Below are 13,539 nucleotides of genomic sequence, written 5' to 3' on the forward strand. Positions count from 1 at the left end.
TTTGGCAGTGTGTATGCTTTTAATGCCTGGTGACATTTGAAAAACTGGTCAAAATAATCTCAGAGCTATTATCAAGATATTTCAGGGAATTTGTGTCTGCTAGGTGACACATCAAAAGATTAGGAAAGGGCAAACATCATGGCTGTTAATGGAAAAAGAAAGAAGTTGGAAATCAGAGACTAGTCAATTTGACTTCAATCTCCAGAAAGACGTTTTAAATAAATAAACGAAATATTTGTATGCAGCTGCAAGACAGCAGATGAATGTCTGCCCTGAAGGATTTGTCAAGAATAAATAGTGACAACCAATCTAATTTCTTCCTGTGATAGTATAACACATCTTGTGGATGGGTGACAGGCAGTTGCTGCAACATTTCTTGATTCCAGTAAGGTTTATGACATTTCTTGACATTACAGTATTTTAAACAAGTATTATCCAGATTTGGTTGTACAGACTTTGTTGAATAATCCAATAATAGGCATAAATGGTTCGCTTTCAAAACTGATATATTGACTAGAAGTCCTGAAAAGGTCTGTCCTGGATCCAGTTCCCTTGAATACTCCCTTTATGGTGTGTTAGCAAAAGCAAGTTTACTAGTTTTGCAGACATGAAGCTTTAAAATGCAGTGTTAGACATAAGAATGATCTTGGCATATTGAAGAATGAGTCTGAGAAACAGGGTGGAAGCCAATTAAGGTACAACACATAGGCAAGAATAATCAAGTATATGTGAGAGGCTGTGGGGAATAACTGGAGTTGTTGTTACTGGAAAATACTTGAAAAGTATCTAGGGATGTAAATTATTTTAGGAAGTTTGTTCCATTGTCCGTCGCTTTGCTAGGCCTCAGGGAGACCATCCCAGATGCCTCTGTCTGCAGAAGCCAGTCAGATAGAGATAGTAAGAAAACCAATAGGTTTATTGTTAAGATTTATTATTATAGTTTATTATTACATCAACCTGTGGTAATCAGGTACAGGGCTGATCAACAGAGACACCCAAAAGCCCCATTCATATGCTTTATCTTATATTCCTTTTTTCCCCCATTTTTGCCTCTCCCAAATAAGGAATGCACACACATTTTACTCCTTCTCCATTGGCCCTTACTTTTTCTGATTTTTACATGCTTATTTGGTTATTTCAGCCTTTATCTATGATACCACCACCACTGCCTGTAAGTCAGCACCCCCTTTTCATTATCTTTTGGCGTTCTTCACTCATTCTTCACTTTCTTTTCGTGTATTTCACCTGCTAGTTTATCCCGTTATTGTTTTATTAGTAGCACTGCCCACTTGAGTTGGCCGGTCAGCTTCTCCCTTTGCATTGTATGCAACGTCCAGCAGTTTCTCACGTTGTTACTTTGTCAGTTTAACATCATGCCAGGGCTGGCCATTTACCAGCATGCCATAACAACTGTCTCTCCTTTGTGGCTTTTGAGAAAGAGGAGTCAAGCGTTGTGGGCTGTACCTAAGTGAGTTACTGCGAGACATGCTAAGTGTTCCTTTTGCTGAAAGGCCTTGGCAAGAGTACTGCATCTGATCTTGTGCACTATGTTTCCTAAAAGATATTGACCAGGGGTTTTCCATGGCCTCCGTGGATACATTGAAAGAAAGACAGAGAGGGAGATATGAAAGAAATATTCAGGAGCGATAACTTTGTGCTCAGAGAATAATATGTGAAAAGAAGCAAGGAAAGATGCCACACAACCTACATATTCTTGTTCATGGATTTTTGCTCCATGTATGAACTGAATAAGCTTTTTTTACTCTAAGGTCAAAATCATTTGAGACTGTAATGGCTAGGGCCAAAAAAGTCTTAAATTGTGATTACAGCAAGAGCAATTCATGTTTGACATGAGGAATAGACTTTCTCGTCACTAGTAAATATAATAAAGTGCTAGAATAGATTCTTGAGAGAAATTATGAAGTGTCCATTACTGGAGATTGTTAAGACGTTAAGGAAGCATTTTTAGAAACAAAATAAGTATCAAGGATACTGCATTTTGGAGAGGGCAATGTACTACATTTCTCAGAAGCCTCTTTTCCACTCTGTTTTTGACAATTACATGATCCTAATTCTAAATAAGGAACTTTTCAAATATGGAGGCTTTTCCTATTGTTCCTCATAGCAGAACTGCTGCCCCAGGTATGCCACGAACATGTTTGCTTGGCTTCATCTTTCAGAATAAAAGAAACCCTGCACATACTCTTGTAAGATCATTTTCTGTCTTGGTTTTTTTTTTTCATTCTCTGAGAAACAGAGAAAAATGTTTTAAAAATATATCACGTAGCAATAAAATTACTTTCTCCTAATTGTTAGTCTGGAAAAGTTAGATTCTTGCAGACAAATTACACCTGTAGAAAGAGAGCATGACTAAATTCCTTTCAGCATAAAAAGAGACCATGTAGAGATAGAATTGAGATCTTCCTTAGTAATTGTTTTAACTTTTTTGATATGGGGGGTCAATTATGTAATTCCTAATGAAACTCTCTTGGTCTGCGTCAGACATTTTTTCTGAGACCTCAGGTCTTCCACTGAAAAAACTTACTCTAATGGAAGAAGTGCCACTTTAAAGCACTTACTTAAACTTTTTAACCTCTAGTCAGTTAGCTAATACGTAGTGCCTCTGTGATGTAAATAACTATTACTACTATACAAGCAAACTGGAAAAAAAAGAAAAAAAGAGATTTTCCAAAACAAATCTATACATAATAGAATTCTGAAAACTGTGGTTGCATTTCCTAACATATTTCTCGAAATCTCGCTATGCTTTATAAAACAAATACATTCACAGTATGTTCATAGTATTTCTATGTCCCATTTTTTTGTGTTAATGAAATAGTTGATATTAGATAAGTCTTTGAAGTTGTAAGACTTCAAAACATTGAATTCTAGAAACTGTATAGAATACGTCAGACAAAGGAAACCTATTCCTATTTAAGGAAAGCTTTACGAAAGAGTACATTTAAGTAATGTTTCTTACCCTAATATGTTGGCCACATCTTCCAGCAGTCAGCTGGGTCTATGGTGTCTCTGGCAGAGAGTGGCACAAGGCAATTCTGTCTTTGGTGAAAAATCATGGTCTCTGATTAAGCTGTCTTCCTAAGCTTCCCTTAGCTGTTAGAATATTAAAAAAAAATATATAAATAACTCTTCTTTATTCTCCTTTTCTTTGCATATTTCTGATTTGTGGATTGCGAGAAAGATTTTAGAGCGTATAATTTTCTGCACAGGCATCTGCTCTTCACAGCTTTTAGAACCCATTGCTTTTCCATTCGATATTACAGAATTGTGATTTCATTGGATTACTACTATGAGATCAGTCCTTCTTCAGGATTATTCTCCAATAAAAATTATGTTAACACATTTTTAAGCAGAATTATCATGTTATTGATTGGGGCATAACATGTAGAAGGAAGCTGAGACTGAATTTTCAGATTGAGTTTTCTTCTTTGAGGACTCTTTTGCAACAGCTATAGCAAACAGCTGTAGTTTGAAAGGCTTTCTTTTTTAATTTTCCTAAACTGCAGAAAAAAACAATTTGAGGCTTTATTTGGTGAGGAGGAGAATAGCTTGTTAGGTGTATTTTGCTACTGCTGTTTAAATATTGCAAAATAATTAAGTAGACATACAAGACAAAAAAATGGTGAAGAGCCTGAGTTTTCTGATTTTATTTAGTTCCTGCTGCACAAATAATGATACTGATTTAGTATAATATAAGAATGTATAACCAGTAAGGCAACTTACTGTCTTCAAGAGTGAGTTTTGCGTTCTGGATCCTAACTTGAACAAGAAGGCTATTATAAGAAAAGGTGAGTGACATCAGCCCCCATTTTCCCAGACTCCTTGTTATAACAAGCAAAGAAGAGAAACAAGTATCGCTACCTAAAGGACAAGTAATCCAAATTTTGCACAGGCAGCCCATTCCTGGGAAGGTGCACGAATTCAGATACATACCTGTCTTCATAGTTAGTGCTAACTAACCCTTTGGGTTAGTACAGACATGTTGCTATTTGTGCCATTCAAACTGTGCCCAGCTTGGACTTATAAATTTCATTCTTGAGCTGAAGCACTTAAAACACTCAAGTGTGATAATTTCTAAGGTTCATCTGTAGTTTAATCTCTAAAACATTATGTTTTGAAGGGTAGCCATTTGGACATAAATGAATGCAATTGATGTAATGCATCAAAACTTCTAGCATTCCAATTTTTCAATTTGTTTGTTTTGTTGTTTTGTTTTGGTTTTTTTTAGTTAATCATAACGTATGTGAAAATACTGCACTTTTTCCCCCCAAAATCTGTACTTTTCAAAACATGCAGTCTAGCGCTTGCTTTAGAAAAGACAAAAAAAAGTACTTAAGCTACTTCAAGACGTACTTCTCTTTGCTTTCTTAATTTTCTATTGTTCCATTGTGCTTCATGGTACAACACTGGTTCTTAACTTGCAGGCTAAGCTGGTGTCTGTTGTAGATTCTTATCCCACTTTAATTACATAAGTGTACCCATCTGTTCTGACATTTCATACATCAGAGATCTACTTGATTTTCTTTCTTCATTTCCCTCTGGAGTGTTTTGCGTCATTTACTTTTCATAACTATTTAACTAAAAGTACTATATACAAAATATACTGGTTGCCTTATTAAATATAGCACATTAAGTTTCCAGTCATTGCAGCATCTAGATGCTTTATTGCTGTAGGAAAATAATAAGTGCAAATAAGATCTTTCATTTATCTGCTGTGATTGGATTACATATTGTTAGTGACTTGTTTTATCTTCTCATAATGAGTGCCATCGCTCATTTTGTTCCTACAGGAACTTTTGGAAACTGTATTAAACGTGTTAGAAACTTAATAATACATCGATGATGTATGGGTAATTTTCCACGCAGTTTCAGATAGCAGTCTCAAATTGATTATGCAGTATGGGAATAAAGTGGTGAAAGCAATGCTAAGAATGGGACAGTTTGTAGTGTAATGCATTATGAGCACTCCTTAAAATTTCAAATGGCAGGTTTCAATCCAAATAACAACAGTTTTTATCCCCGGATTAATATTTCCATGCACATACTGAGACCCAATTAAAATCTCAGTAGCCTACTTACGAACCACAAACAGCTTGTTATTGAGTACCAACACTTTGTTGCTTTTGTTCCATACAGACTTTTGTTGAACTCAATAATTATTCTTTCTCCATGTCTATGGACTAAATGACCATCAAATAAACCACTCAATAAGAAAGATGTGTGGAAAGAAAGTAAAAAATATATTAGATTTTTTTAATATCTCTATAAAAATATGCATAATTTTATTATTTTTTCAATATATGCATAAGTTAACCAAACACTGGTTCTGATAAAGGAAATTCTGCTATTTTCCTTCTTTACCTTTTTAAGGACTTTGTGTGTTTATAGGCAAGTAGACATTTCTTTTCTTTACATTTTTTCCTCACAAATATTTTTTCATTCGATTTCCTCTCTTTATGTACTTGTATGGTGTCCTTCCTTTTGTTCTTTTCATTTTAATTTCATATTTTTTCATGTATTTTTGATCTTAGCAAATTGATTCATTTCTCCTCGTAAATGTATTTTGCTTTGTCTTTTCTTCTTTCTCTTTCATAGTCATTAGTACTTACTTTTTAGCTTGCCGTCCTGTTCTCCCCCACCCATGCAAATGGCAGTAATGCAGCTCTGAGCCCACTGAGCTCACCACTTAACTTCCAATAAAAATCCTTCTTCCCCTACCTAGCCTGACTATTGCTTCTTCTCCAAGAAAGTATCTCATTCAGTCTTTCATATTTGGTGGAGCAATCTGTATTTAAATCAACTCAACCCTTGCTTTTCTCCTAGATATACAAAAATTCTAAAACAAACGAACAAACAAAAAGCTTGTGTGTCTTCTAGCTGTTCTATATTTCTTTTCTTAATTGTATGTACATACAGAGACTTCAGTCAGTATTCTGCAGAGGTACTCTTCTCCAAATTTTAAATTGATCTACAAATATGCTACTGGAATTTTTTCACACCTTCATTTAAAAAAAAATGGAACAACTTGATGTAGGCATTCATTTTATAGGTGTCTTTTAGAAAGTTCAGGAAATGCTGCAGCATTTTGTGTCCTAGCATCTTTAATAGTTAGGTAAGTGTTTCATGGTGCTAATACACAGACCATAATCTTGGGATTTGAAAAACTTTTGGAAGGGTATTTACTTCATGGGTTTTCTTAAATGGCATTGAACTATTATATACCAGCTAGTTTTTCCAGATAAGTTTTTATTTTCTTTTGTAAGATGTAAATCAGCAGACCATTTTTTCTTATTTCTAATATGAGGTATATAACTGGTTCCTTATTCCACAAATTATGTTGACAATGCAAAGCTAAGTAATGGATTTAAAGAAAATGAAAATTGAAAAACTTTTTATGAGTTTCTGATATCTTTTGGGAATTGTAGTCAAATTTAGAAACAAAAAAAGGTCTTTATATTTGTTAATGGTTCTAAGACTTTCTCTTTGTTTCGATGATCTATTATTTGGAGTTTTGTCTGATTGAAGTTATTTTTTCCTGTTAGTCATTTAAATCATGCACAGTAATAGTGCAATGTATTCAAAATGTAGCTGAAGTATTGCTGTGCAGTTTTGTGTAGACTTTGATGAAGTGGAATGAACAGGTGACTTTATCACAATCCATATAGATCAAGAGGGATATTACAATGTTGTAATAATTCAGTGTGTAGAAAGACCATTCCCCCAAAATCTATTCTTTTTTTGTCTGAGGTTGAAAGAGATTACAGCATACAGAACAGTTTAAGATTGAGTTTATGGCTGTTAATAATTGTAAAAATCTGTTTGCCGTGTGGAGAAGAGTATACTTCAAACCAAATTTCTTGATTCTGGTCTACCACAGGTAGACTGGTCACAGTATGGTGCGACTGCAATAAAAATAGTAATAATAGAGTTTCATTTCAGTAAAACACTTAGAACACATGCCCAAAAAATGTCTGCAGCTAATTAAAAAATGCAGTCTTCTGTTTGTAACTAGATACATACTCAAGAGTATTATCCAAAACATTAAGTGCTACATTAAATTGAGGCTATAAAATTTGGAGCTCCTATCACATCTTGCAGCTATAGATAAGAATACAACAGTGATAGGGCCTTCACATGAATTCACAAAATACATAAAGGAAATTCTTTCCATTTCATAGACAGAAAACTTTGACATAAAGCACATTTTCATTGAAAAAAGAAAAAAAAAAAAACATTTTACTTCAGTGAGAAAAATTCAGTGCCCACTTTCTAAATTTAGAATTTTATTCAAAGAAAGTTGCTTATTTATTCAAAGGTAGTAGCTTAAAGGAGAGAAGTGAATGGAGGCAAGTCCATTCTCGGAGCAGCAGACAAACCTCCCCCTTATCCACCCCGCCTTCCCAAGTACCTCTCTGCAACAGTTATGAGTCTCTGGATGTGGAATACCAGTCAATGGATGATGTGGATGACAGTCCATCTTCACCAGAGGTGTTGCCAAGGTCAGAAAGGCCTACCCCCCATATCACGACCACCTCCACGAGGGAAAAAGATAGGTTATAGTTGTAGGCTACTCCCTTCTGAGGGGAAAATAGGGTCCAATATGCCAGACAGACCCTCTTCTTAGGGAAGTCTGCTACCTGCCTGGGGCCAGGGTTAAGGACATCACTAGGAAAGTTCCTAGCCTGTTACGGCCCTCAGACTATTACCCATTACTGCTCTTCCATGTGGGTGGCAATGAAGCAGCAATGCGTAGTCCAAAGGCAATGAAAAGAGACTTCAAGACTTTGGGGCAGTTGGTAAGGGAATCTAGAGCACGGGTTATTTTTTCCTCTCTCCTTCCAGTTGTGGGCAACGACATCGGAAGAAACAGGTGGGCCCAGTCTATCATTATATGGCTCCATGGCTGGTGTCATCAACACAATTTTGGGTTTTTTGATAATGGGATGGCCTACACAGCACCAGGCTTGCTGGCATCAGGTGGGGTTCATCTTTCTGAAAGGGGGAAGAGAGACTGATCACACGCTAGCAGGGCTCACTGGCAGAGCTTTAAACTAGACTTGAAGTGGGAGAGGGATAATATCAGGCTTGCCCATGACAAGCTGTGGGATGTCACACCAAGGTTAGAGGAACGGGGTGCTAGCGAGGGCCCTCAGCATGTTGCTCTGAGACATTCTGGCAGCCCGCTTGAAGTCTTACAGAGATGACCCAGGGGCTCCTTAGGTAATGGGAGCCAAAAGGGATACACCAGTGACATACTTCAAAGGAATTTAGGGAGCTTCCTCTAAGGTGACACACTGACAGCCCAGCTGAAGTGCCTCTGCATCAATGCACACAGCATGAGCAGCAAACAAGAGGAATTTGAAGCCACCGTGCTGCAGCAACCTGGTTGCCATTTCTGAAACTTGGTGGGACAAATCCCATGACTGGAGTGCAGCTATCAATAGCTACAGGCTGTTCAGAAGAGTGATGAAGGATGAAGGAACCTTTGCCCTCTGCATTAAGAAATGGCTAGTGTGTGAAGAGCTGTCTCTGAATAGCCACGAGCAGGTTGAAAGCCTATGGGTAAGAGTAAGAGAACCAGGCAACAAAGGGGACATTGTGGTTGGTGTCTACTACAAGCCACATGATCAGGGGGAGCCTATTGACAAAGCCTTCTTCCTCCAGCTACAGGAGTCATTGCACTCGCAGGCTCTCATCCTACTGGGGGACTTCAGCAACCTGAACATATGCTGGAAAAGTAGCACAGCGAGCGGTAGGCAATCCAGGAGACTCCTGGGGTGCATCAGGAATAACTTCTTAAGTCAGGGAATAGACAGCCCACCAGAAAGGATACGATACTGGACGTGATGGTCACCAACGCAAGCGAGCTAATCAGTGATGTCAAGATTGGAGGACTTAGTTTTGCCATTTGACATTGTGGATAATTCCAAAATTATTTGGTAAGTGCTGCTGTAAGGATAAACCTGCTGTAAGGATAAAGTGATGATAATGGTGATGAAAGAAGAACATAATAGATAGTTACATCCTTTCCTTATCAATTTAATTTAATCAATTACTAAGTAAACTACTTTTTAGTAAAGATTTTAATGCTGTTACAGTTCAATAGATGGTGTCCATTTGCAAGTCAGCAAACGTGACTTTATGAATGTAAAGGAGAATATTGTATTGTTTGTGCCCTGTGATTTGGACAGTATTCTTTTTGTCTGTATTATTTGATATTATATTACCATGCTGATAAACTCAATGTATAGTGTAGTTTCTAGTAGATTATCAATGTAACTATAGTATATTTTGATAAAATAACGACGTGTCTGAATATCCTGTTTCTAAACCTTTGCTGACTACTATAGAAACAGTGTTTTGGGGAGAGTTATTAAATTTACAGAATAGCAAATTGAGAACTGGAGGTCCTACTGTATTTATTGTGCTGTTTCTTAGATCTCCTTGAAATGTTAATGCTGGAGCTTGGTAGAAGAGTACAGAGAAGGACTGTCTGGCTCAACATATTGATTTATTATTTATTTCTGAATAAATTTGTTGGTAAGAGACATAATTGATACATTAAATAACAAAGTTAGAAAACAACGTGTGAGATTTTCATGATATAAGAGCATGAACATGCATCTAAACTACCATTCTTTCCACCTTTCTGCTCTGTTGGTAATAATGACAGGTACGCACACTTGAGCTTTCAATAGAAAAGCATTCCTGAGATCATCACATTTTTCCCAATTCTGTCTGTAGAACAAGTGCTGAAGTTTTCATGCAATTTAATGAAATTTTCAGGCTGTTTCCACTGACTTCCAGCAAAGTTGTGTGGGCTCAGTGTATTCACAAGTGTTATGATGTTTCTGTCCCTGTGTAACTCCTCAATGTTTTCCTTAATTGAAAATGAACAAGCCTGTCAGCAACAGCTGTATATTCTGATTGGTAGATCACTCTAGATTTGAGTACCTGTTGCAAGGGCAGTATGTTCCTCCCAATGTATGTAAAATGAAGCCTAAAATGTTTTCATTTGTTATTTTTGGTGGATAACTACAATCACGGTATTCCGCTACCACACTATGGGATTATTCCTTTATAAATTTGCGTTTACCTCAAAAAGGAAGCATGCAGTTTTACTTCTTAGTTTTATTTTTTCTTTAAATTATTTTACCTGAAACATAAAGGCATGTACTGTTAGAGCAAATAACAACTGAATTTGACACCTAAATCATCGTGAGATAAAGTGTATATAAAAAAGTATATAAACTCTGAAAGACAATCAGTGTGACAAAGACAGTTTGTTAACAGTAGCAAACATGACTATATAGAAGCTGTTTGATTTCAGATAAATCTAGTGATTTGTTCAGGTGTATTTCTTTAGAGGTACATGCAGAAATGTCAGTATGTCCATGTTTTGACTGTAATATAGAAAGTGTGGGATCACGTTTTTATAAACTGATGGCTGAACTATTTCAGTACATCTAGATTTTCTGCTGGCTCAAGTGGCAGTCTGCTGAGACATATATAGGTGGCTTTTTAAATGGTGATTATTTCAGACAAGATTCAGACAACCTGTACTGTAAGTTTAAGTCTCTTCGAGGACTTCTGACACAGTGGCATGATACCATATACTTCAAGAGCACGGGAGTGGTGGGAAGGCAAATGTGAAGAAGCAGATGATGCATCCACTTCTAATAGGACCACTCTTCCTTGTGAAAATACTTGACCTATTCAGGTATGTCTTATGCTTCACTGAAGAACAGAGCTTTAATTTTCAATTATTTTCTTTTACAGGTTATACATATGGGATGGGTAAATGAGAGACTTGAAGGAACTGATTCATCTCAGCTCTACAAATTCAAGTTTCTGGCACTGAAGGGTTCATCCTTCTACATTTTCAGCACTCCACCGGTAAAAAAAATAATATTTTTGTAACGGTTTCATTGTAAATGGAAACCTGTTTGTTATGTCTGGGTTTGTTTTTCCTTACTAAGTGACATTGTCAGCTGAGATTTCAAAAGAAGTTAAAGCCATAGATGCCACTGAATTTTAATAAGCTTTAGATATTTAACCTCTTTCAAGGTCCTCTGAAAATCTTACCGTACCTGGATAGTTCAAAGAATTCCAAATAGGGATTAGGATTTTACTTTTTAAAGTTGTCCAGTTCAAATTTTTCTCTGGTTTGTTGGGCCAAATATTTCTTACCTTGTTTATTCTAAGGTATTTGGCAGATGTAATGAGCTGGTAGTTACTCTGTTTTTTTAAAGACAAGATACATCATGAAATACACCATCCATAGTATTAGTAGATACTTGCGAATTTTGCATACAGGCAAGGGATTGAACTGTTACAGAGAATCCAATGCTAAGAATACAGTTTGAACAAATGACACCATCTTGCTTTGATAATTTACGTAGGTAGTAACGAGAATTCTGTTTTACAACAGATGACTTATCTAATACGTCTCTAAAGAAAACCCTAATAAAAATTAATTTAAAAGAATGAAACAGAAATGAGCTGTAGATTTCTCAACTTTTAAAAAGTGACCCGTATCACATGGTATTGTTTTATCCTTTCTTCGTTTTTTCTCCAGAGAGCCTTTGCTTTAAACAAATCAAAAAGAATAAAATGCGGAATTAGAATGCAATTTCAATTCATTCAAAGCGTCCTTACGGTTTGGCTCAGGGGGTGGTCAGTCTCCAAATTTCTTCAGCTGATCCAAAGAAAATCTGATCCTTTACATGTCTACCATCTGCAGTACCTTTGGGAAATACATACTCTTCAAACCTCATTTATGAACCGCAGTGAGAAGCAATCAGTAACATTTTTCTCTCTCTAGATTGAAATTCTAAATACAATGATTCCTATTAACTTCAGGCACTTTTAAATGGCCAATAGTATTCTCTTTAAAATGAGACAATGCATCTGTGAAAAGCTGGGTTTTTTTCCCCTGTAAAAAATTATTTGCCTATATGTTGAGTCAAGGAACTAAAATTTGATTTAATTACTACAATCCAATTAAAATGCAAAAACAATACAAAAATATTAAACAAATAAATAACACATCACATGAATGCTTTTCCTTTATAAATTTTATTTATTGTTTTCAGACCTGTTCTTGAAGAAACTTTTTTGATATAATTAAAACTATCCATCTACTTGATATAATTGGTGATAAACTACTTCATTTATCACGTTCAGCACTCTACTAAGAACAGACAAGTGAGGATGAATGTTTGGTAGTATTCGTACCATGTTACTCGTCAGTATCTACTGTGCTCTACTGTGTTTCTGCACAATTTTTTTGTAGAAAAAGTGCCTTTTCGAAACAATGAACAAAGGGGACCCCTTTGGTGAGTCTGTTATGTCATCCCGGTACTCAGATACAGCAGTAAGTGGGACAGGGCCTATAAATCATAAAACCTGTTGACTAGTTTTCATGCTATTTAATCATTACACAGAGGTTTTCTGTCAGGGGAAAAAAAATAAAACAGGAAATCGACAGTTTCCAACAACCACCCACCTGGAGAATTCAAATGTGTATCTAAAGCCACACCTGGAAGCTGATTATCAGTGTCCTGAGGGCAGTTCATGCCCGACTGCCCCTGACCTCTTTCCCTGGAGCTCCCCCCACCCTTCCCACAACCCAGGACCCCATTGCAGCATCCATTGTCAGCCTCTACCCCAGCAATACAGCAGGACCAGTCTGTAGCTCCCCAGAGCCCTGTCCTGGCCAGCCATGGACCCCAACGAGCCAAGACCACCCACAGGCCCATGTTCAGGCCCAGCCTCAGCCCGTCCCTGTCCTTGGGGAGGTGCCTGGTGCCCAGAGCTGGGGCTGCCCCCAGTCCCCATGGCTGCCCTGCCCCCAGCTGGGGCATGTACTGGGCCTGGCTGGGATGGAGGTGACTTTTTTATAGCAGCTCATATGGCAGTGAATTTCTTATTTGTGACTAAAACAGTGCTAACACACCAGTGTTTTGGGTGATGCTGAGCACTGCTTGCACAGCCTTTCTCTTGTTTCTCACACTGCTCACCCAGCAAGTAGGCTGAGGGTGGACAAGAGTCTGGGAGGGGAACATGGCCAGGACAGATAGGCTGACGCAGATAGGCCCAAAAGGATATTACGTAACAAAGAACATCATGCTTAGCAATAAAAAGCAGGGATTTGGTCTTCAAAAGCAGCCATTGCCTGGAGACTGGCTGGGCATCGGTCTGCGTGGGGCAGGCAGGGTGCGATCAACCTTTGCATCTCTAGGTTTTTTTCCTCTTTCCATCACTTATTAAACTGTCTACCTTCACCCATGAGTTTTCTTGATTTTGCTTTTCCTGTTCTTTTCCTCCATCCCACTGTGGGGATATGGGGAGTTAGCGAGCACCTGTGTGGGCACTTAGCTGTCGGACTGGGTCAACCCACTACAGGGCGATGGGATGGGCCCTGGCTGGCGAGGACCCTGCCCTGCCAGACCCCAGAGGAGCTCCCATGGCACCCAGGGAGCCACCAACCCGCACTGTGGCCTGGTACTGGTTCTG

At 37.6% G+C, this 13,539-nt stretch overlaps 1 protein-coding gene across 1 annotated transcript in view; it reads left to right on the forward strand.

Moving 5' to 3' along the window:
* The window catches only part of SNTG2 (syntrophin gamma 2), a 276,316-nt gene that overhangs the window by 222,984 nt on the left and 39,793 nt on the right, over positions 1 to 13,539 (forward strand). Inside the window, exon 12 of the mRNA XM_054195752.1 lies at positions 10,801 to 10,917. Coding sequence (XP_054051727.1) covers positions 10,801 to 10,917 — 117 coding nt within the window. The remainder of the gene's footprint in view (positions 1 to 10,800; positions 10,918 to 13,539) is intronic.

The sequence above is a fragment of the Rissa tridactyla genome, chromosome 3 (assembly GCF_028500815.1).
Source record: "Rissa tridactyla isolate bRisTri1 chromosome 3, bRisTri1.patW.cur.20221130, whole genome shotgun sequence".
NCBI classification, from domain to species: domain Eukaryota; kingdom Metazoa; phylum Chordata; class Aves; order Charadriiformes; family Laridae; genus Rissa; species Rissa tridactyla.